We start from the raw sequence: 23888 nt of genomic DNA, 5'->3' as shown, positions 1-23888 counted from the left end.
GGTTTTGTTGCTTTTCTTCCCCAATAAAAAAGGGCGATGCCTCTTTGCTGGGGCTTCTCGGCTCTCCTGAGGTATCCAGCCACGGCTCTGCTGCGCGTCCTGCCTTCCCGCAGCCGTTTCCAGTGCAGAACGGGAATTTAGCTGTGACTTACTGTTTCAGCCAGATAAAACTTTATAGCCCAAAACTCCCTTAAGCAGCTCTCTCACTCCTCATTATTCTCCTTGACTATGGGGTAGATTTGGGTTTCACTTCCAGCTGTAAAATTTACAATAAGCAGAAACAGCCTGTTCCAGTGGGGTGCTTGTGTCAGCTGCTGCTGACATACGGTGACATATTCTTACTCGTGGTACTTGGGCTGTTGTTTATTTCATATTATTTCCTACTGGAATTTTCAGGTATTTGAAGTATTTGTTTGGCTCTGCCTGTACTTTTGAGTGCCTGTCACAGGTAGCTGGTACCCATCAGGTCACCCTGAGGCACAGTTGTATCAAAATTTTACCTTTCCAGCTGGCACTGAAGAGAAACTGAAGTGGTTGGGGTTATTTAATTTGGTCATCTGAGGAGAAAGAGCAGTGCAGTTGTGTTGGTGTACGTGGGAAAGACGGGTGGATCTTGAGGTTTTTTCCCACTTCAGTAGGAGCCCCTGAGAACTGGAAACTTGGGGAAAATATTTCCTCTAACCGAGCTGTACTTGTGCTGCCCGTAGTGAAAGTTTTGATTTAACTGGAAGTCTTGGCAGATGATTTTGACACCAATTGTTTATATATTAAAACTAAACCTGCTGCAAGCCCAGCAAATAATGCATTTGTGCACAGGTGTGGGTATGAAATAGTCACGTTTCCCTTCAAGTACTCGGAAAGCCGGATGCATTTCTGTAACTCTGGGTGAGGATATTTATGATTCCATTTTACTGTGCAGCGTTGGTGAGTGTGTCTCCAGCTGAGAAGCAAACCCCGAGTAGCTTCTGGACAGCTGCTCCATCACCCCTTAGTCCAGGTCCTTGGACACAACCTCATCCAGGAGCTCTGAGGATTTGCAGTTGTGCAGCTCATAGTAGGTGACACCTGGCTCATAATTTCATTTGAAGCAGCTATAGAGATACTTTTTCTAAGGTCAGATTCTGTTTAAAAAAAATAGCAATTTCAGTTGTTCTTTGCCAGCACTAATTAACATCCCTGTCAGTTCAGGACAAATCAGTACTGTTTGTGGAAGTCTGCTAGTCTTTGCATTTTGGGGAAATGAGTAGGAGGGGGTGTCGGTCTGGCTCTAACTTAAACAGTGTTGGTATTTCTAACCATAAATAGAAACAGCCCAGCCAAGGGAAGGCTGGAAGCTGAAGCCGAGCTGAGCAGTAACTAGGAAGAGACTAAAATGAGCTTTAGGTACGGGGCTGCGTCGCCAACCTCAGCGTGGAGGGGCTCTGCCTGCCTGGGCTGTGCAGAGGGGAGATGAGCCCCCAGCACCCCCGGGGCTGGGCTGTGCCCACGCCAGCGAGCGCTCGTGGGGGGGAAGAGCTCGTTCCCCTTCCACACCCCGCGAGGGCAGAGCGCGGGGCAGGCACGGCAGCGCTGCCTGCGTCTGTCCCGCCCCAACGGCAGCCCCGGGATCCGCCTGGGAACTCCCCAGTCCCCCCGGCAGACTGGGGACAGGGAGAAGATAATCTAAATACTGAGATTAGCACCATCAGTCCAATGCATGAACAGTTCTTTCATCTCCCCTGTCCTGCAATCGGCAAGGGACCTGATAAAATAGGGGAAAATGAAGTGATTTGCAAACAGAACTGATGCGAGTTCAGCCACGAAACGCAGCTTCTGTCGGCCAACTGCCCCCGAGCCCCGCGCTCAGAAATAGCGTCGCTGCCTGGGGCGGCAGCCGAGACAAGCAAGGCTGCAGTCACATTTCAAACAAAATAGAGATGCAGGACTAAGCTTTGAGTGTTTTAACGGACAGAGGATAACAAAAAGTACAATGATGGTTTTGCCAGAGCAGCGCCGGAGCTGTTTGTCTAGACACTGAATAATCCCCTCCCGAGGGGAGGGTTCGTAACGTCTCCTGGAACGCTGGAGCTGTTCTGCAGTTGCTGAGGTGACAGGGTTTGTTTGCGGGATGCAAGTTTTGACGGTTGACTTCAAGCTGCTAAAGAACAAGCTGCCCATCCTTCTTCCCCCAGGTCGAGCTCTGTTTCTTCAGCCATTTCAGGCCGCAGCTGAGGCCGTGGCCACCATCCACCGCTCTGGCAGGGAAGGGCCCTCGGCCCCCCGCCCCGGGCAGCTCGGCTCAGCTCCGGCTTTAGCCACGCTGGTGATTCCCAGCGGCAGAACCGGGTACCGGGCGGGCAGGAGCAGAGCCCTTCCTGCCACTCCCGTGTCCCTGGCACCGCGGGAGCAGATCGCAGCAGGGAGGACGCTTCAGCCACGCAACAGACTGACAGAAAACGCTTCTAGAAACCTAGAACAGCTCAGCGAAACGTCAGCTCTTCCCTCACGAGTTACTTTCAGAGCAGCGAAGGGAGTAGCACACGCTTCCAGCACCGGGCTTGGAGACAAACTCGGCTGAAATCGGGTAAACGAAACCTGGCGAGGAAGCCTTTGTCAGCGGCGACAGAAAGGAGCAGGCGCCCTCCTCTGAACGAGCGCAGTACGGTTTAGTGGACTTGGGCTACCACCGCTGCGCTCGCTGCTGCTCAGGAGCTTCTGTTACTGCAAGGCCTCTTGGCAGCAGAAGTTTGGATTTTATGATTTTTAAAAACTTTTAAAATTTTTTCTTCATTAACCCCGTACGCTCCCTGGAAGCTGTCAGACCCTCTCACCGTGCGGGGCAGGCAGCAGGCAGCCACAGGTTGAATGCAGGTGTATTTATTAGAACACGTTTTCAGCACAAGGTGTAACACTTAAGCACAGGAGCGTTATTACAATCTGTACAGCATCCTGGGAACGGCACGGACAACACAGACATGCAGCCCTACGGGCTCTGCAGCAGATTCGAAGGCGGCTGCAGTGGCTAACAAAGACAGCTTAAAACAATGAGAAATCCCAACAGTGGCTCATTCTCTGACCTCCCCTCGGGCCTGGCTGGGTTATATACAAGCATCCAATGAACAGCGTAGTAAAATGAACATGCTGAACCATTTACAGACACTTTTTTAAAGAAGAAGTTGCCGTTTGCAGCAAACATTTGGTCTAAAAAAAAAATAATCTGAAGGCCACATTTTTCTTTTCAAACTCTCCTGTCCTACACCCTTTCCCCCTTTCTATCTCTAAGTCCAAGAACCACCTTCCCCTCCCACCCTGTCCTGTTTTACGTGAGGAGCTCGGGAGGTCCCAGCCCCGTCCTGCGCCTGGTACTGCCACGGCCAGAGTTGACACTGTGGAATCATTCAGGTTCCAGCACCGTGAACACGGGGTTTGGTTCCTCAGCCCCTGAGAGGCTGCCTCTGCCCTGCTTTGCTTCCATTAAATCGCACTCAAACGCTTGCAAAGATTTAACTATTGCCTTTCCATCTTATGAGGTGAACAAAGAGCTTTCAGGAATAGCCCTGCTGAGCAAAGTAGTGTTGAGCGTTTTTGTCTTTGTTCCTCTCCCCACTGCCTGCTCTTGGATGCTCCTTGGCCGTAGTAGCAGCAGCAGATCGGGGAGCAAGTTATTTCTGTTCATTAAATGAGCCACTGTGTACACAAACGACATCTGGGGTGAGAAGCTGGAATGACCTCAGCATGGAGGGGGGGGTGCAGAAAACAGCTCCTTCCTAAAAAACTGCTCCAGCAGCCCCTGAGCCTGCTCAGCCCCACCCAGGGTGACCTGTCTGGGCAGGCTCTGTGCCAACAGACGGGCTCCTCCGCGCCCCTTCGCTCCTCGGGACAGACGTGGGACAGCTCGAGGTTTACAGCGGGGTCAGGCTGAGAAGGGGGTCGTGAAGCAGGAGCCCTAAAGCCAGCGGCAGAGCTGGCCTGCGTCCCACAGCTCCCAGGTTAAACTGCTCATGTCCCGCCCTGGGAGCGGGTCCCCCAGGGGGCTGCACCCCACAGCTGCCAGGAGCGGAAAGAACGCGGTGGGAAGCCGTGGGGAGGGAGGACTCATCTTCCAGCTTTGTTCTCTGAAAACGTGCTGAACACGTGAAATCAGATACAAGGAGAAAAAAAAAAATTCCGTGTGACCGTGAAGGTGTGGCTTTAGGGGTTAGGGGAGAAAGAAACTGCCTCTTTCAAAATTTCTTAGTTGATTGCAACTGAATTTACAAGAATTGGATAAAGAGCAAAACTAGGAGGTTGTGACAGCTGTGCGCCACCAGCACAAAACTACTGGGAGACGTTGTGGCTTTACTCAGCTTCAAATAACAGGTTTCTCTAGTTGCAACACTGCCTGCTGGAAACATGATGTTTTATTACCTTTTATACATTTGAGTTAAAAAGTGCCAAAAGCAAAACCTGCGAAGGAGCAGAGAACCTCAGTTCACTGGGGGCAAGCTGGGGGTGCTGGTTCCTTGTAGGCAAACAAAAAAGGAGAGGGCTCGGGTCAAAACCCGTCCTGGTGAGGTCTGGCTGCCGTCTCCTGCCACAGCCCCATCCGGAGCTGAATGAGAGAAGCCGCTTTTCCCCCAGTCTTGCCCCGCATCCCCCCTCTGTGTAAAGCCCCGTGAAAGGGACCGAGGAAACGTGCCCTCCCCAGAGGTGGTGGTGGGAGCTGCCCGCACCTTCGAGTACCAGCCAACGGACGGGGTTTGGCTCCTCAGGATTCCCCAGCCTTCCATCCCCGCACGGACGGATCTGTGCCGTACCTTCCCTGCCCCGTCCCACGCAGATCACACAGCCCGGGTCTCTGCTTCAATCTTCTGCTCCCCGTGTAGGTTTTCCAGTTCTTGGACCTGGGCCAGGTTCTGTCTGATAGCAATCTCTGGGCCCCCTCCGTACAGTGTGCTTAAATAAATCCACGTCTCCTCGGAAATCTGCCCATAATCAGCACCTGAGGGGGACAACGGCGGCCATCAGTGGAGGGAAGGGCTGGGGCACCCACCACCCAGCGACGTCCTCTCCCACCACCTCCCCTCGCACGGGCCCCCCCCGGGGAAACCGAGGCACTAGTGGTCCCCGCAGCTGCATGCTCCAGACCTGGGGGAGCCCCCCTGCCCCGCTGGCAGCTCTGCGCTGCGCAGTGGTAGCCACAGCAGTCCCCACCAGGCCCCTGCGGTGCCACCAGCTGCTGGAAGCCACCGGAGCTCCTCGGCAGCGTCTCCAACCACTGTGGGGTCCCTCCTGACTTTCCCTGAGAGGAACCGAGCGGCAAGAGCCGATGATACTGGGGCCTGCCCGACCCCTCGGGCACGGCAGGGAAGGAGCCCCGAGAGCGCAGGTCCCGCAGCCCGACACACCCATCCCGGGCAGTGGGGGTTGCGCTGCCTAAGAGGGGCTGAAACCCCCCTCCAAGCTGTCCTAGGAGGGACACCAGAAGGTGGTCAAAGCAGGGGAAGCAGAGAACTTTGCCGTAAAGGTCGCAGAGGAGAAGAGCAGAAATGGTCGCTCTGAGAGGTAACTGAGACGCAAAGACAACCTTCATCTGCTCGCAGCAGAGCCCAGCGAGCACAGCACAGGCCGTGTTATTTCACCAGCTGGACCCCAGCAGGTGCTGAGTGAAGATGAAGCCAAGAGCAACGGCAGATCAAAGCTCCCACACCAAGGGGGGCAAAGGGGAGGGGCGGAAGGGGCCTGGGGAACAGCACCAGCAGGAGAGGGGGACTGCAGGCTCCAGTGCAGCAAGAGGGTCAGGCAGGAGCTGCCGCTGCAGAGCAGAGCCGGCTCGCGCGGGGCAGTCAGCAGCGGGTTGTGCAGGGAACTGTCACCCTCTGTGACACCATCTTGCTCTGTGACCACTTCGCTCTGCACTGCTAGATCCAGCGGAACATCTCCTTCACCTTTTCGGAGCACAAGACAGGAAGCACGAGCCTTACCCTGCTTCACTTGCACGTGGCCACCTGCTTTCGCGAGCGCAATCTTGCTGTTGTCGATTGGTCCGGGAGGCTCTGTCAGAGGAGAACAAACATGTCAAAAAAACATTCTGCTTTCCATGTTGCCACCAGATTCAGCTTCTTATTTCCTGAACTAGTTCTCTTGTTATTTCTGCCCTGCTCTTGAGGACCTGCCAGCAGCTTGGGTGGCTGGTGCCTGAACTCTGTTCAGCCTCAAGTCCCACCAGGCAGGTGCAGCACTCGCTGAGGAGCAAATAAAACTCACTTCCATTCCACTCCAGAGCTCTCTGGCTTCTTACCATTATCCTTCCCCTTGACAAAGGCTTCCCACTCCCGGAACCACTGCATGCTGATACAGTAGATGACGCTTGGAGACTCCTCTGCCTGGAAAGCCTTGTTCAGCTGGGAGAGCAGAGAACAGACACGCAGGAAGGATTTAGTCACTCCCGAGATCTGGGGGAGCCCCTTCTGTTCACTGTAAGGCAGCCTTTAGGAGAACCCCGTGTCACTCCACCACCTTCCTCACCACCTGTTCCTGCTCAGCAGAGCAGGCAGGAGACCAGGCAGGAGACCAGGATGGTTTCAGAGTGTGTCTGCAGGCAGCCCCGCGCAGCATTATCGTGTTCAGCTGCCCCTCCCCGCACTGCAGCGCTGGGGAACCCCAAGGTCAATCTCCCGGCCACGCTGTAGATCACATTCTGGAAAGCTGGGGCAGTTTTCCACTAACGGTCTGTGACGGGTCTCCACTTCCCACCTCTGCCCCTCGCCGTCCCTTCCAGGTGCTTCCCCTACGAACCTTGATGAAGGTGTCGATCTCAATTCTCCTGCGTTTGGCAAGTGCTTCGATCTCCACTTGGCAAACAGAGCACACGTACAGATGGTTCACGGCGGGGCCGCCCCCGAACCTGAGCACAGGAAAAGAGGGAGGGGAAAGGAGAACTGCAGGGGAGTGGAAATGCTCCCCAGCCCTGCATCCCACACAGACGGGTTTTATACTGCTCCAGGCACTGGTGAGGGAGCTGCGACCGCAGCTGAGTGGAGAGAACTGCTGTAGCACGGGGAGGGTCACATATTGCTCTGGGACAATGCACTGACACAGCTCATGCTGGTTTAGACGTGGAGGCTCTACCAAATACCAGTCTTTGCCAGTCCACACCAAGTACTGCATGTCTTTGAGGTGCCCTGGGAAGGCATTGTGTCTTGGTCATTGCCCGAGGTGTGAAACAAAAACCAAAACTCAATGGGAGAAAGAATGAAACAGCCATATTCACCTGTTGTAGAGATATTCCCACACGTTTTGGGGCAGAATCACAACCAGGTCATCGATGTAATGGTATTTATTGGGAGGGATCCCTGTGGAGGAAAGGGAAGAGGGAGAGTTAACCAGGGAACTCATTACTGCTGGGTAAAAACACAAATAAAAAGAGGCAGATCTTCCTTGCTGAAAACTCCTGTTCCAGAATCTGTTTCTTATGCTAATGGAAAACAGTCAAGAGTTCATTAATTGTGAAGGTTTCTCAATTCATAGCCTCAATTCTAATCAAGTGCTTCATTTCCAATTGGAGATTTATAAACATGAGGACTCCCCAGCATGACAGAGGAGGGAGGAGAACAGTAAAACGTGGTATCAGCTCTCTTCAGGAGCACGTGCTCCATTCTCCACACAGACACTGAAGGCCACCCTTGCTGATAGGGTAACACAGATAAATGCTCTTATCTGCTTTCTACAGGTTTGTTTTTAAAAACAAATAGAGAACTGGAAAGTGTTGTTTCCCAGCACTACGCATCCCTCCAGGCCTCTGATCAGCAGGACAATGGGGCATTTGTCTCATCTCTCCCTGAGCCTCTGGAGTTTCTGCCAAAGAAGGATCCTACTGCAGCAAGTGCTGTACCAGGAGGACAGCTGGAGCTGCTTTTCTGCATCTGTTAACGCACCAGGAAGCACAAAGGTACAGCTGAGTCACTCTTCCCAGGTCCAGCAGCACTGCCTTACCTCCGTGAGAGCACAGAAAGGTGTGATTGGTGATGGGACCAGGCTCAGCAAAGGTGTTGAACTTATTGAGCCACTCTCGAGAGATGTAGAACTGGAGTAAACTGTGCTCCTTCATGCTGGCAAGGGACACAACTTTCTGACGCTCTCGCACAGCTTCTTCACTGCTTTTCCTTAAGTAGGGAAAGGAAATGAAAATTAAGCGATTCCTGAAAACTTAAAAAGTTTGTGAAATGCATTTCTAGGTTTTCTGTAACCAGCAAGGGACTGCTGCAGCCAGGGCACAGCGCACCTGTAGAACAAGACATAGGCTTCTGCATTCTGTACCACGGTCTCGTGGACTTCAGTGACATACTGGTCATCAAACTCGTACCACTGGCCGTTGATCACGTTCTGGCAGTAGGCTATGTAATGCCCACCTGTGACAGAGAAAACACCACACTGCTGGGATTCGGAGCACAGACATCAGGGCTGGGTAGTGTTGGCAGCACAAACAGGATTAGCTGTGGGCAGAGAACAGAGAGCCAAAAAAAAAGAAAAAGGCGTAATTCCTGCTCAGGCAAGCTTTGCAGGAGCAGTGTGCCTGGCACTGTCACCCTGATTTGCCTTCCTTGGAAAGGGCCTCTCGGTGAGACAGAACATGGGGGAAGGGTTTGAGCCAAGCCAGCGGCGAGGCTGAAATAGCTGCAGGGCGTCTGCTGGGTTCCCTGTTCAAAGGGCAGAGGCTGAGCAAGCCTGGGAACAGAGGGGGCAGGCCTGATGCTGCACCTCACCCCAGAGGGGTACTGGCTGGTCCTGGCACAGACCGCTGCTTTGCTCACACTCCTCTCGTTCCTGTTTGCCTGTGCGCACAGAAGGACTCACTGCCTGCTGTGCCGTGGTGACAGATGACTGACAGGAGATCGTAGGTGGTGATCTGGGAGACACACTCCTTGGCTAGGAAAGGCCGCAGATCCAGCCCTTCCAAGGGGAAGGAGACGTGGCTGTTGATCTTGAAGGAATACATCACTTCATGCCGGAACCGTTTCAAGTGGATGCAAAGAATCTGAAAGACCAAAGGACAGAGAACACCAAAGCGCAGTTTTGCCGTGGGTATTCTGATAAAACAGCACATCTCTCTGCGTCTGATCTTTCCAAGAGTTCTCCACTTGTTAGTCATGAATCCTGCTGGCTCGTCAGCTTAGAACGGGGAAGACTTCTGGTCTAGATACAGGGCTTTGCCACCAAAACAAACTGCTATTTCTGTTCTACCTCTAGCCTCCTTACCTCCTCAGCGGCTGCTAAAAGAAAACTAGAAAACCAGGTGCTTTTACTCACCTCTGGTAGCCGGAGGACTTTGCAGTACTTCACTCCATTCCGCAGTCTGAGGGAGGAAGAGAAATTAGCTGTGAGAAATCTCTAAAGCAAAGGGATGCCAAAGGTCTTGCTCGCTTTGAAATCCAAGACAAATCCTGACTTCCAGCAGCAACAAATTCAGGCTTTTTGCAGCATCCTTCCCAAATGAGGCGTGGCATGAGCAGTTTGTCATCCCTCTTCTTTCTCATAGCTCCGTTACCGCCAAGCCACATCCCTGTTCATATCCTTCTTCCTTTCTTTTCCCCCCAAAGCCAGCACCACTTCTATCTGCCATCAGGGACCTCTCAAGACCAGAACTCTAGTAGAAGGCAAGGCAGAACTTACATGCCACTCAGCAGAAGAAATGTCCAGGCAGAGGGCATAGCAAAATGTTTGACAGCAGTACAGAGAAATCAAGTTCCAGAAATACAAGACGATACAGATAATGCAAACTTACTTTTTACACCGTTCACAACTGTACATGTTGTCCCCTGTAGATGAAGAGAAGAAAGCCACTATGCAGTTACTCAGAGCACAATGCTGATATGGCTACACTTCCATCCAGTGCAGAGAAACCAAGTTAATCCACCTCTTGGGGCAGGCAGGGTGAGAAGAGATCAAAACCAGCCCTTCTCTCAGTAAATGTAGGCAAAAAGAAAACGCAGTCGACTAGCAGAAAAGTATGTAACTGCCCACTGACACAAGTGAATACAGCAAATTGTTTGAGTCCTCTAGAGCTTAAGGAATTGATGGAGAAAGCGAAGAAACCAAGAAGGCTAAGGAGCCACAGCACTCACAACCAACCAACAGCCACGTCTGCTCCTCACTGAGGACACTCCCCCAGATTTCCCACCCCTGAGCAGGTGCAAAAAGTCACTTCTGCTCCGAGATGCTGAACTGTCAACTTTTGGTACTGCCAGTCTCTACGTGAAATACTGAGGTAGGATTTCCAGATTTAATCCGCCTCCAAAATGTATGTGAAATACTCCTCCACGTGGTTTGCCTTGTTTCATGCTGTCAGACCCCACTGAAGAAAACTCACCCTTCAACTCGTCCGCTGCAAAAAAGGCAGCGAGGCAATCCTCCAGCGTCACAACAGGACCCCAAAACCAGCTAGGGATACAGGACACCACAAATCTGCAGAAGAGAGGGATTATACATAAAATAGCTGGACACTTTGGGGTACAAAACCCCAAAGGGATGATGGGTTTCCTTCTAGCTGTAAGTCCTAAGCTCATCACACATCCCAGAGGAGCAGGGAAAGTGTGATTTCTCTCAGCTGATGTTCCTACTGTGATTGTTCAAACTGGAAATGATTTGGAAAACTACACCAGGAATTAATTTGCTCTGGAGAGCAAGACTGAGCTAAAGGCAGAAGTAAGTGAGGGATTATCAGCTGCACAGGACATCTCAAGGTGTATGACAGAACTAGAAGAACAGTAGCAACTGGTTTACATGAAAAGGTCTCAGACCTGTGAGGTACCACACACTGTCCTCCAAGGAATGGTTACAACTGACATTCTGCTGGAAACACCACTGGTCAGGGACAGTTGCCTTCCAGCAGGGCAAACCCCAGAAAAAAGAGGATCTGCATAGGGAACACACCTCCGGATGTACTCCATGATGAAAGCAATCCAGCCTTGTGAGGCATAGTTGTCCCCACACGCCCCCGTCTTAGCTGGCACGTTTTGGTAGATGGCAGAGTGCAGTTTGGCCAAGTCCTCCTTCCCCGGGATCGGGAGTGACAGGTCCTGGAATGTCTCCACTGTTGTAGAAACCTGGAAATACCCAAGAGGATGAGGTCTGGATTTCCTGTGCGTGTAATGGAGCTGGGACATAACCTTCATCACCATTTATCTCTGCTCGGATTTTGTCTAGGCTACAAACCTGAGCTGGCAGTAAAAGCAACTTGCTCTGGCTAATTATTCTTCACTGCTGTCAGCGGGATGAGTTTTGTCATGGTTTTTGTAGCACTAGAATGAGTTTTCTAATGTGAATGTGATATTGCTAGGCCAATTCAGTAACACGGATAAGCAAACAGATCCCTAGAGAGAAATAAGACTTCTTGCCACGGCAGGTTTCTCACACCTCCCCCACCATCCACCTATCGTCATTCCAGCAGGCCCTACTGCATCCCACGGGCTCTGGAAATAGGAGCACCATTTCCTAAGGAGAGATCTAAAAGCTAGGAGACTGTGCTCTTTGCCTGACAGCCTCCTGACGACTCACTCTGTCGCAGGTGAGGCACTGCACCAGGCTGAGAATGGAGCCATCGAAGATGTCAGAAATCACACTGCGATAACGAAGTTCTTTCTTCTTTTTCCCAGAAGCCAGCATCTGGGCTGAAAGACAGACAAGGGAGACCCATCAGGTAGCAACTCTCTGCCAGTCTCCAGTCTCAGTAGAGTCACGCAGCCGCACAAGAACACAGGACAAGTGCTGTCCTGCCTCTCCAGGTGCCACTCACAAGCCCGTTATAAACTGACACGAAGCGCACCGCTGCTTCGGGTGGTACAGAAAGGGGGAGGCAGCCAACTGAACCGACACAAACGTGCCAGCTCTCAGCAGGCAGAAACTGTCTTACTGGAAATGCTGCTTCCATCCTCTTACTCCATGTTTAGAAGCCTCGCCCTGCCACAGAGAGCTCCTGCTTTTCTGAGGTCTTGCAACATTTTGCTCTAAGCTTTACCCTTTACTTTCTCTCCCCCCTCAATCTGTCCGTGTACTCTGTCCTTTGTTTTTTCCCTTGGATGTTTACCATGTGTTCCCCAGGTGTCTTGCACTGGAGAGGACTCTCCACAGCAGGGACTGGCCAAACACACAGTTCTGTTTAATAACAAACCCTCTTGCCCACGCACACGTGCATGGAGACAGAGTGCTTTTTATCCACCCAGAACATCTGTGGCTGTGCTGACCTCAGCCAGGGGCTGGGACGGGGCTGAGGAAAGAATGTCATCATTGAACAGCTGTAGGGACAGCGGTAGAAGCACATGCCATTGTGTTTGCAGACTACACAGTGCTGAGGGATTTCGATTTGCAATTTGCTTGAGATGAAGAGACCAGTTTGATAACAACAGAAGCCAGGCTCCGCTCTGAAGCCTCACCACGCTCCCAGCCCTGGATTGACATCTGCAGTCTGAATTCTACAACTGTGAGCCCACGATGCCTGCAAGGCAGGAAGCCCTCCCTCGGTAACATCATCTTACAGTTCTCTGGCCCACATGCTATGAAATTCAAGTCTGGCAGACAAATGTTTACACATCTCCACACTCCCCTAAAGGGACAGAGCTTGTGACTGGGACTTCATAGCCATTTTATTAATAACAAACACAGCATGCAGATGCAGGCAGAGAAATCATTCCAGGCTCTAACCCAAGAGCATCCTAGAACATCTGTTGCGCCCAGAGCTTGACTTTACCTGCAGGTTTACTGTAGTCTTTGCCTAGTACTATTTTAAAAGCACTGATGTCCAGGAGAATCAACACTTCTTACAACTGCTAATCAAGAATCATGATGGATTCCTACTCTCTTCTGTAAATGAAGCCCTCCTCCTCTACATGCTCCCCTCTTTGTCTCCCAGCATACACTCTGCATTACCTTTCTTGAGTACATAGGAAGGTCCAAGCCTGGCAGGACTGGAGCGAGGAGGACTGCTAGAGAGCTTGGAGTGCATTTCATGATGGACTGGACTGCAGGGGCGTGAGGAGCAGCGCACGTAGGCGTCATTGTCAGGCTCTGTTTGGGAAAATGGGGAGGGAGAAGAGCACTGGTGAAAACCCCAGTTACGAAAGGCAACCCCATTGCAGCCAGTGCCAGCCCAGCTCTGCCATCCAGCACAGAATCTTTCCCAATACGCACGATTCAGTGTCTATTAACTGTCCTACTTGCACAGGTTGGCAGAGACAGCTCCCCCAGTGCATGGGTAAGAGTGCATACAGAGCTATACTGAACAGCTAATAATTACATATTAAAAAAACCCAACCTGCCATTTTTTCACACTTATGACTAATTAGGTTTTACAGCTTGCTCTTGTATCCCTAATCCACATAAACAGCATTGCTGTCTTCAGTGCCAGTTGGCAGAGTAAGACTCTTACATAAAGAAGTGTTGAAAGATCGGATATGTTCAGTTTGAGGTGACTCCACACCTACGTCTTAACTGCTGCTCTTTTTTCCCTAAGACACAGAAAGGCACAGACTGCCTCTGCCTTTTCTCTCCACAAAGCCCACAGTCCAACACTAACAAAGACCTTCTTCCACACCTTTTCCACAGCTAGTATTTCCCCAGGCCAGCCTATCAGATAAAGCAATACAAAATCTTTTTCTTAAATTAGAAAAAGGCATAAATACAGTGTTTGGCAGAGGCAGCTATCACTGCCTTCGGGACACAGTCTTTACTCAGCTCCGTAACACTTTAGCCCAGCTAAGCACCTCTCTGGCTCATACCTTACATTTTCTTAAGGCAACAATTGTGCACAAAAGCAGAACTACTGCCAGGGGCACTGAGGAAAATCTTGGATGCAAAATCTCTTGAAACCCATGGAAGGAACAGTCCCATTATGTGTTGTTGGCCACTGCACTACAACACAGTCCCTGTGTAGGGTGGTAACATGTCTTCTCACCAATAACATGACTGGAAGAGGTGTATACCTGGTGTTCTACATGGGCTGGCAGGACGGGGAGCTGGCAGCATCTCCGGTGAGGCTCTACCATCAACTGGCATCATAGTAGTATCAACATCTGCATCCTCATCCACCTGCTCCGAGTTGCTGCGCCGATGGCCACAGGAGAACTTTCTGTCCTTCATCCTCTCTTTCTCGGAGATCCCCCTCCCTGCTTCATCCTGGATCAACAACTCTGTCTCTGCCAGGGTGCTGCTGCCCATGGCCCCTGTGGTCCGGCTTTGACCCTCCCCTTCACCCCTGTCACTGCTCGAGTCACAGGAGAGGAACTCATCCTCCGAAGGACTTCTGTCACCCTCTCGCTTGTCGTCCTGGTCGCTGGTATCCAAATCCCTCATCTCTGCAACAACTGGTTCCTTCAGTTCTTCATGAAGCTGATCCATCAGGCACCGCAGGAACTCCTGAGTGTCCTGAAAGCCAGGAGTAATTCCGTGTTAGTATCCATCCAGAAGTGGAGCAAACGAGGGGGGCAAAAGAGGAGATGGCTCCATTCCCAGCCTCTTTCCATGCTGCCCACAAAGGTTAGCCACCTCCACCTCACGAAGAGACCCTGCTAAAGCAGACAGAGTACCGTGGTGGTGTACCAAGAAGCCTGTCTGCTACATAAATTTTTTCAACTCCTAAATGACAAAAGGCCCAATTTTTATCTGAACATCTTCAGCTGAAAGACACTGAAAAGCCAGAGAGCGGCCACAGCATGCAAACCATGAGCTTATTTATTAGGGGTTTACCACTGATAAGAGGCGAGAGACAAGGAGAAACCTAATAAAGACAGCAGGCTGTGGAGAACAGATTCTTGCCAGCAAAACAAATTTCATGAACACTGACTTCTGCTCATGGCAATCCCTCTCTTAGAGAGGGCAGATTAAAATCTTTAATAAATGGAGAATGGAACCAGAAACCAAAGACTATACAGTCTAGGTGCAAGCTGCTACCTTCATAACACACGGTAAAAGAGCTGATACACTGGCTTCAAAGGACCTGCTGGAAAGCGACTTGGTATTTTGACAACTCCAGAAAGTTAATTATGATGTTCCTGTTATTTTATGGAAGTTTGGCTTTTAGCCTGCCCTGTCTTCCTTTCAACTTTATCTCTTTACAGCTGAGAGTTTTCCAATCCAACATACTTCACATCAAAGATAAATATAGAAGTTCTTTCATTAATCATGATTTTTATCCTCTGTTTTGATTTCCTGTCAGTATCACAGTTCAGATGTACTGTCACTTCTCTTGTAAATTTTCTAATCATAGTTTGATGCTTACATTTTATTCTGAAGAATAAACACAAGAGATATACCGATAAAAACTTCAAAGAAAAAAAGGATACTATCTTTAAATGTAATTCCCCAGAAAAAGAACATAGAACACTCCTATCTTTAACTTTTCAGTACAGATTTATCCAGGTTTCTCAGCTCTGATGTGAATAAATAATACCTAACTCTCATATAGCATGTATCAATAGATCTCGAAGCCCTTTATAAAGGAGGTGACCATCATCATTTCAGAGGTGAGAAAGCTGACACAGAAAAGTGCACTGATCTGGTACCAGCAAGCCAGAGGCAGAGCCTGGAAGAGAACCCAGGTCTCCTAAATCCCACCCAAGTGCTCTGTCAGGTCACTAATACTGACACAAACTGGGCATGACCCCTGAGCTCAAGCTCTTCCTTCTGAACACAAGCACCACCGCTGCAGGAAGAAAAATCCCCCCATCTTTGGAATAATGGCGTGTTTTTGTTGAGGCCCCACCTGCTGTGCATAGCCTCGGAACATGGGGTTGACAAGTTTAATTCCATGGGATAGACTGCTTGGAACAACATAACTCGGGCTGTTTAGATATGGAAAAAAAAAAAAAAAAAAAAAGTTAGTTTGCTTATCAGGCCTGGAGCCAGTTTGTCTAATAAACCATAGAACAGGGTGTGGTAACTAGTTAAAGAGGACAAAAGATAATTATGTACCTGCAAAGCCTGGGCATATATTTCTCTATTAGTTGGATGACATACAAATTAAGAGACAGAAACCATCTCGCAGTCATTTCAGTCTATCCTTCCAGAGAGACTCTTCCCTAGAGCACATTTAATTTAAAGCTCTGTCCACGCTTTGAATTGTCTCAAGTGATTCTTTACAGAGCAGGGCTTTGCAATTAGTTACTTGGTTTGATTTTGCAGCACCATGTCTGTCTCAAAATCTGGGTGGGCTGATCACCCAGTAAATGAGATAAATCAAAACCAATATATTGCTTTAAAGTCTACAGCCTTCTCTTCCAGAAAGACACAGTTCACTTTTGCTCTGTATCTCACTTATCCCTTGTTAACAGCTAACGTGAGAGAAACATGCAATGCCATTTAAATTCCTAGTTTGATTTTTTTCCACTGATTGCACAAAGCAGACATCTTCAGATTTAAACAGGGCTGCATTATTTTCACTGTCCTTTGAACTGGTCTAGAATTTGAACCGATAACAAACACTTCCCAAAACATTCCCTGCATTTTCCAATATCTTCCATAAAAATCTATCACTTTTCCCATCCAAATCATCAATCCCTCTGCTAAATAAGAGCAGTGCCATTAAGTGCTTGTCAGTCCATGCAAAATACTCAGAAATGGCCAAGAGTATTCCCTTATTCTATTATTTTTTCTTCATTGCCAACAGGGAAGCTATATATAAAAAAAAAAAATCTTTTTAAAGTTGTAACGTTAAGAATGTATTCATTTCACTGACATCCATGTGCCCATTTTATCACCAGTAGCAGGGTAGGGGATCTCTTAGATATGGGGGAATCCTCGCACACCCATCTACATGGGGTTGGAACTGACTGCCTTAGACAATGCACTTATCCCTGAAGATCACATTTCCTCTTTGCTGATGCCAGACTTCAGAACTAACATAACTATGAAACCTGTCCCAATTAAATTAGGGAGTGACCACTCACCGTTTCTTATGCCAAACCTCAGACACCAACTTCTGGTAACTTTTACACAGTGCCGGTTTCTTATCTGTACGGACCAGTCCTCCACATTCCAGAAAAAACTGTGTGAGAGGTGGGCTACAAGAAAAGAAAGAGAAGAACTCAGTGCACAGAAATTTCTCCTCTGCTTCTATTAAGGGTTTATCAAAACTTAAGTGCATGCGTTTTTGAAAGCATGCTTAAGATACAGTTTTTTTAAATCCAGGAAAGAAGCTATTCCAGATGCAGACTTGACTCCTAACTCGGAACAAAAAGGCTGATCGGAATCTGTTCCGAGTATAGAGATCCTGGAATTAGTTCTCAGCAGGATGGCTAGCAATATTTTAGAATATGGGTTGTTAGAAAAGTATTAGTGGGGAGAACAAAGAGATGTGACATGCCTTCCCATGCGATAAATACATTTCTGTCACAGTAGAAATGTTCAAGTTTTACTTCAAGCACTAATCTAAACATGAGTCTTGTATGTAGCCACAAGCTGGCTATTCATTCCGTTTCCTACTGTAAAACTTCTGTTGCCCTAAACAAACACTACGTTTTTCTGCACCTAGCCTGGCGGATTTCTCTTTGCAAGACTCTTGAAGGTCTCAGATCAGAGGTGCCACTTTTGATATTTAGTGAAGTCTCGTAAAGACTCTGCTGAAGGGCCCTAGTGCATACCAGTTAGAGAGAGCCTGAAGTGCTGCATTCATGTAGCAGGAGTTCCCAAGATTTTTCATTCCAGTAAGGCCTAAAGCACAAACAAGAGAGGCATGAAACACTTTCCAGACATGCTGCTTTCTACATTCCTCCCCAAAAGAGAGGGATTTCAGCCCTTTCTAGGCAGTCTCCACACTCTGCTGCTAGGAACCTCTCAGTGCAGGTCCTACAGATTGCAGAGTTACCCTCACAGCCCTTTCATCAACTCGATGCAGAGTTACCTCTTGGTTTCAAATCATCATCCTCTGATTCAGATTCACCTTCATCAGCCACTGCAATTGGAACAGCTTTCAAAGGGTGAGCAGGCAATGGAGAATCCTAGATTAAAGACAAAGAAATAAGCATCAGTGAGAGGCCTGCTTTGAAAGATGAGTTGTGAGAGATATTATCTTACACATAAATCGAGCCAGCCTTTAAAAAAAAGCACTCTGGAGAGAGAAGAACCAGTTGCACTGTCCCCCCTTCCCACTAATGCAAGGAGGGTGTGGAAATGGTACCATTACTGCTTCCAGTACACATGATAAGAGAGGCATCAGGAATATGCAGCAGTGTCACAAGAACATGTGCTTCTGGTCTGACAGCTAAAATTTCCATAGGCCATGCATTGAAAATGAAGATGTGACAGCTGTTGTGGTTCCTCCCAGAAACAGATGCCCCATGGAAGAAGCTAGGAAAGGTTAAAAATAACATCAGAATGGATATTCAAGTCATCTGGAAGTGCTCTTGCTGGGAGATCCTATAAGGCAAAGCTGTTGGTCCTCTGGCTACAGGTAGCCACCTTCAGTGAAAGAGTTCCTATCGCAGCAAAAGCCTGAATAGTGGAAACCTCTTGGCTAATTTTGCAACAGGTAAACAAAAACTCTGCCAAGCATTCCACCCTGCCACGTTGTGACACAGACCCACCGGTTCAGTGAACTTTACTGGCGGTGACTGCGTGTGCGTTGCCAGGCGCTGGTCCAAGAACACCTCCTTTTCACAAGCGTAACACCAGACACGGAAAGTGGTCAGATTCACCGTCAGGTTGTGCTTTTTGGCCTAAAAATTAAAAGGTGAAATAATGAATCTGATCTGACAGCTGGCTCAAGTTGAAACACTGGACTAGCAGAACAGGCTAGAGGAGGATAGGTAATGGGAAAAATCTGGCTCTGTCTTAAGATGGACAACAAAGCTCACCTGTGCGTGAAGTGTGCTGTGGTCAGCAAAGGACTCCCCACAACCAACATAAGGACAACCAATCTAGTGAGAGAAAAGAGCAAAACTACAATGGACACATCAAATCAGACCCTTCACAAAATAGTCTGCAACTCCAGTCCCACCAGCAGGTGCAACTTCAGAACTGATCTTGCCAGTTTTCTAACGCACTTTTGATTCAGGGCCCAGAATAAGATGGAAAATTGGAACTGCTTGATTTAAGAAAGAAAACCTGGAACCAGGTTTGCACCCATGTAAAGGCTCCATTCCAAGTCAATTGCTCCAATGGGCAGCTCATCCAAGCAGTCTCAAACCATCTGGGCATTCCGGTGTCAAAATAAACTGCCCCTGCCTGCCCGCATGCCCCTTCTCATCCCCTTCCGCCTCGCTGCCCTGAGCAATGTCTTCTGAGGTCTCACACTTGCAGCTTCCCTCCACAGTGGCCAGCAGAGGCAGGATGCAGCCAGCAGTCAGTGCTGGCCATTTTATTTTATTCCTTCTTATGGGGACTACTAGGGGGCAGTCACCTATGAGGAATGATCTGTTAGATCTTGGCATATTCTGACAGCGTTAGCCTTTTATCTAGGGATAAAAAAAGAGTTTTTCCTTGGAGTCCATCAAAAACCGGTGGACAGTTCTACTGTGAACCCCCCCTTTGCTTCCCGCTCTTTTTTTTTTTCAGAACAATACTTTCTTTTTTAAAAAAAATACATTGAAGGGAAGTCCCACCATATCATGCACACAAATAGCAAGCCATTTTTACCTGAAGACAAGCCCAGAGATTTGGTCCCACAGCTCCACAAGACTGGCAAGTCCCCTGCATATTCATGATAAAAGAAGGTTTGTTTGCTTGTTTGGTTTTTAAGTAACCTAGTCCTTCAAAAGTGGGAAACTTCTCTATAAGACAGCCCTTGCCTGCCTGCAGTATTTCATTTCTTAATCCCACACTTCCAATTAAACACACACTTTGCAGCGTTTCAGCTAAGTGACACATTTGAGCAGGATAAAATGACAGCGAGAAATAGATCAGATGGGGCCAACAAAGGTTTACTTTATGGGACGTGGGCAGGGTACATCAGCATTGGAAGAGTTTCTGCCTCTCCTCTATGGAGATAGGCAGCATTATTCTCCAAAAAAGCAAACCCATGCATGAAAAAGGGAAAGGACTGACAACCAGCACAGCCTGTACCTTGGATTTGAGCAGCAGATCATCCCTGGTCACCTCTCCTATGGAATCCAGGTGAGGACAGATGTCTCTTGTATCCCCCATTTTCACCAATGCCCACCTGCAGGGGGGTGTCTTCCTAGGACAAGAAAGGATAGTTCCTTTCAGCTACATGTCAGATTTGCTCTCACAGGCTGTAAGAAGATAAATTAGCATGTTTTGTATATTAGAGATTATGATATCCATCTGTAAGGTGCGGAGATCAAAACAAATCTAAACCTGGAGTCAGTCATATTAACTAAAACAGTTCTGACCTGTCGCTGAGTGGCTGCATTGTGGTACTGTAAATGAGCAAGGCAACAGGGAGGAGAAGAAAACACGTGAAGAAAGCTAATAATCTGTTCAATGTGGAATGTGCGTTCAGAAAAACGTAGGGAGGAGCTCAGCACACAGGCATAGCTTCAGCAGCACAGCTGCTGACTGGGTTTCAGGTATGGGGATGGATTTGCTGTAGTCTCAAAATGCAAACAGCGGTACAGCAACCACCCTCTTCTTAAACTCCCTGACTGCCTGGATCACAGAGCATCTCTCAATGATGCAGAGTCCTGCAGCAATAACTAAAAACTCCCATTAACTCCTATGTGCTTTCCATACGTAACTTAACTGGTCTTGTGTACCATGAATACTCTGTACTCCTTGAACCTGATAAACCAAGCTTTCCCCTCTAGAAACTGGGTGTTCTGTGTTAGCTCGGCAGGTAGGGTGGGAAAACAAACATGGTGATCTGAACTGACTGCCTCTTGCCAAACATGCTCTAAACTTAGATTAAAAGTGAAAGGGCACTGCAGCCCAAGACACAAGTATTTAGCTTATGGTGTCTAGGGGCTTCATGCTACCCATTCTGTGCTGATCTGAATATAACATTTAGTTATTACACTACTTTATCAAACATTAAAAATAGGATTACTGTTGTAAATTAAGCTGGGCAAGAGGGAATTAGACTTAAATGATCTGTAACACAGATAACCAGTCTTCAGTCTCTGAAGAATTTACCATTTCATAGATTTTTAACAACATGAGCCATGTAACTCTCCAAGACTGTACCAAATGTAACAAGACTGTTTCACCCAGCTCCTTCATCCAAGCACCGCAAGTACAGAGGATTTCATAGCTGCATGCTTATGAGCACAAGAAACACTTTCATGGTGGTCCATGTGTATGTAAAAGACTTGAAACGTCTCAGTAACATGCAGCTATAAAAAAAGAGATGAGTTTGTGTTTCTTAAACACAGTTTAAGTAATCTCACTTGTGGCTGTTAAAGGAAAAAGAAGACAAGTGATATTAACAACAACAGGATCCAAAATATTACTATTGGCTGGAAATGAAGCAGATATGGAAAGCCCACATCATTATAAAAAATAAGTGGAAAATTCTGATGAAGTTAATGACTCCAGCTGCATGGTTGCTATTTTCTGTTGTTTTCACATTTTGAGGACATTTGAAAGAATTCCCAGTGTTATCTGGTCTGAATCACTGACAGTGGGGAGAAAAGGAAAAAAAAAAAAAAAGATAAATGAAGAAGCTATATCAGCAACACTTATCTTGGGAGCTGAAAAGCTTGCCTAGCACCTTGCCTTGGCAGAAGACAAACGTCAAGGATAATTTTGTAACAATGTTTTTCCAGCACTCTTTGGAACTGAATAAACCGAACTGGAGGAGCAAAGCAAAACTGGAGGGGGAAGGAATCAAATTTGCATGCCAGAAAGCACAACGCTGGTTGCAACCAGGATCTCAGTAACCTGTGAAGAGATGCTTAACAAACAACTGAGCAATTTCATGCAGCTTCACAGAGAAGCAAAATAGTATCATGTAACATATGTTGATTTAAAAGACAAGTGACAAGAGCGCCAGTATCTTTGACTAACACATAAAACTGGGACATTTCCAGGCTCTCAGCCCCTTCATCAAAACTAACCCCTTTTCTCAAATGCATAAGCTGGTCCAATTTAAAAAAAAAAAAAAAAAAAGAAGTAGCAATGCCACGTTTGCTAGTTCACCTTCCTTGATTTCTTATCCCTCTCCCAGAAGAGGTAGGTCTCCCAGAAAAGCTAATAAACAAAATATTGATTTTAAATTAATTCCAGACCCCTTCAACTTCACCAGCTTCAGCTAACTGGGAACCGGTTTTGGAGCACACTATGTTAAATATGGTCTTGTGGATGTGGATGGTCCGTGAGACCACCCCTCAATTCTAAATTAAAACCATGTCTTTAAACTTTCCAGCACTGGGATGCTGATCTTCTCACCCAGGGCTTCCCTTTATGAACAAAACAGGGAATCCCTCATTTTCACCCCTCAGCCCTGACCGAACGCATCAGAAACTGTTTAGAAGGAAGTATTCAATCCCTACCTGCCCACCGCTCTGCTCTAAAAGCTTTAGCTGGCACACACAGCTCTCAAATGCTGCTCAGGAAATGAGAAATTTAATAAAAGCACTGCCTGAAAGCTTAACAGAGCTTGTCAAAACGTACTGTGTATGATGGGAAAAAAAGTTACCTTAGAACAAGTCCTTCAGCCTGATTTCTCAAGCACCACTGTGCAAGAACAGTACACGAACATGTCAGAACAATTCCACGGTAACTGCAACCTACTTTCAGTCACTTAAATTGCTGCCAAAGCCAGTGTCTCTGCCTTCTACAGTAACACATTTCTCGATATTTTTTTTTTTTTGCTTAAAACAACTGTGCGGTTTAGTACCAAAGCTAGAGACAGCTGTCAAGAATGTCAGATACACGCAGATTCACAGTCTGCAGAGTAACTGTTTGTACAAATAAAAGAAATCCTAGCACTGCTCATCTGCAAAATGACTACCAGGTCTGCTTGCTCATCTTGCATAACCTACCAAGATAAAGGAGCATCTGCAGTTGTTCTTAGCGACATTTTATACTTGAGATACTGAAGAAAGAAATATTTACTGAACTGCCCTGCTGACAAAGAAGAACCAGAAAGCAGGCACTTCTGACTGAGCTCGACGCCTGCACCACATCATGTCTTGGAAAGCCAGGTGTTTTATGCAAAGGAGACCAGGTTTTAACCCAGATTTGTTACAGGAGGTCACATCATGACAGCGCACCTAGAGATTTAGCTTTTAAGGAAAAAACACCTTCGGGAACACCACCACCACCCCCCACTTTCCCCTGCTACGTCGCTCCTCAAGCACAGCAGACCCCCAAAACAGGACTCCGCTCCGAACAGAAGCTGCGGCTGTTCGCCGTGAGCGAAGCTGAATACACACATTCCCGCACGCCGCTGGATTCGGGCAGGACGAGCCACCGGCAGCCCCGCAGGGTCCCACTCCGAGCATCGCGGGGGCGCCGAGGCCGCTGTCACCCCGGGGAAGGCACCAGGCCCTGGAGGCTGCAGGGCCGCCCTGCTGCCCGGGCACGGCGGGACCGCGGGGGGGGGCCCGGCCGGAGCCCCCCGGCCGCTGCTGCTGCATCATCCCCGGCCTGGCCCGGCCGCCCTCCCCACAACACCGCGTCCGCGGCGGAGCGGCCGTGACGGGCCCCGGTCCGAGGTCCCACCGCCGCCCGGCCCCGCCGCCGCCCCCCCAGCCCGCGTCCCTCTCTCACCTGAGGGATGCTCGGGGCGCCGCCGCCCCCGCCCCGCCGCGGGGCTGCGCCTCGGGCCGGGCCGCCGGGTAGGCCGCGCCCTGCGGCCCGGCGCGGGGAAGGGCCGCGGCGCCCCGAGCAGCGCGGGGAGGTGGCGGCGGCGGCGGAGCGGCGGGCGCCGCGCAGGCCGGGGGAGGGGAGGGGCGGGGGCCGGGCCGCGGCGGGGCGGGGAGGAGGCGGGCGGCGGCGGCGCCGCTGCCCCCTGCGGACCCCGGGGAGGCCGCGCCCGAGGG

At 49.0% G+C, this 23888-nt stretch overlaps 1 protein-coding gene across 5 annotated transcripts; it reads right to left on the bottom strand.

The window, feature by feature from the left end:
* Window positions 1–93: 93 nt before the first annotated feature.
* Window positions 94–23716, bottom strand: USP20 (ubiquitin specific peptidase 20). Of its 5 annotated transcripts, none has more exons than XM_074846730.1 (24): window positions 20008–20122; window positions 19582–19635; window positions 18801–18863; window positions 18531–18662; window positions 17849–17945; window positions 17589–17658; window positions 16896–17009; window positions 15713–15791; window positions 13935–14376; window positions 12883–13020; window positions 11515–11627; window positions 10891–11063; window positions 10328–10422; window positions 9743–9776; window positions 9268–9313; window positions 8815–8995; window positions 8243–8369; window positions 7954–8123; window positions 7232–7313; window positions 6757–6865; window positions 6260–6362; window positions 5943–6014; window positions 4776–4960; window positions 94–1121 (listed from the first exon to the last, which is right to left on the bottom strand). In XM_074846730.1, exons 1-23 carry the CDS (start codon window positions 20086–20088, stop codon window positions 4800–4802), a joined length of 2736 nt encoding a protein of 911 aa, XP_074702831.1. In that variant the 5' UTR covers window positions 20089–20122; the 3' UTR covers window positions 94–1121; window positions 4776–4799. The 5 variants fall into 5 exon arrangements, with proteins under 5 accessions (XP_074702831.1, XP_074702832.1, XP_074702828.1 ...); XM_074846731.1 differs by lacking the exon at window positions 94–1121 and adding an exon at window positions 23617–23716 and having other exon boundaries at window positions 2841–4960; XM_074846727.1 differs by lacking the exon at window positions 94–1121 and adding an exon at window positions 2841–4570.
* Between the last annotated feature and the right edge of the window lie 172 nt (window positions 23717–23888).

Source organism: Strix aluco, chromosome 20 (genome assembly GCF_031877795.1).
Source record: "Strix aluco isolate bStrAlu1 chromosome 20, bStrAlu1.hap1, whole genome shotgun sequence".
NCBI lineage: Eukaryota > Metazoa > Chordata > Aves > Strigiformes > Strigidae > Strix > Strix aluco.
The sequence above is the reverse complement of the archived record's forward strand: the minus strand, read 5'-3'. Positions and strand labels throughout refer to the sequence as shown.

Bases quoted from the DNA above. Each gene is read 5' to 3' on its own strand.
- USP20 (XM_074846731.1), bottom strand. From the start codon at position 20,088: ATGGGGGATACAAGAGACATCTGTCCTCACCTGGATTCCATAGGAGAG. The intron at 18,864-19,581 runs GTAAAAATGGCT...TTCTCTCACTAG, and splicing joins ATCTCTGGGCTTGTCTTCAG to ATTGGTTGTCCTTATGTTGG. The intron at 4,961-5,942 runs GTAAGGCTCGTG...TGTCCCCCTCAG, and splicing joins CCACGTGCAAGTGAAGCAGG to GTGCTGATTATGGGCAGATT.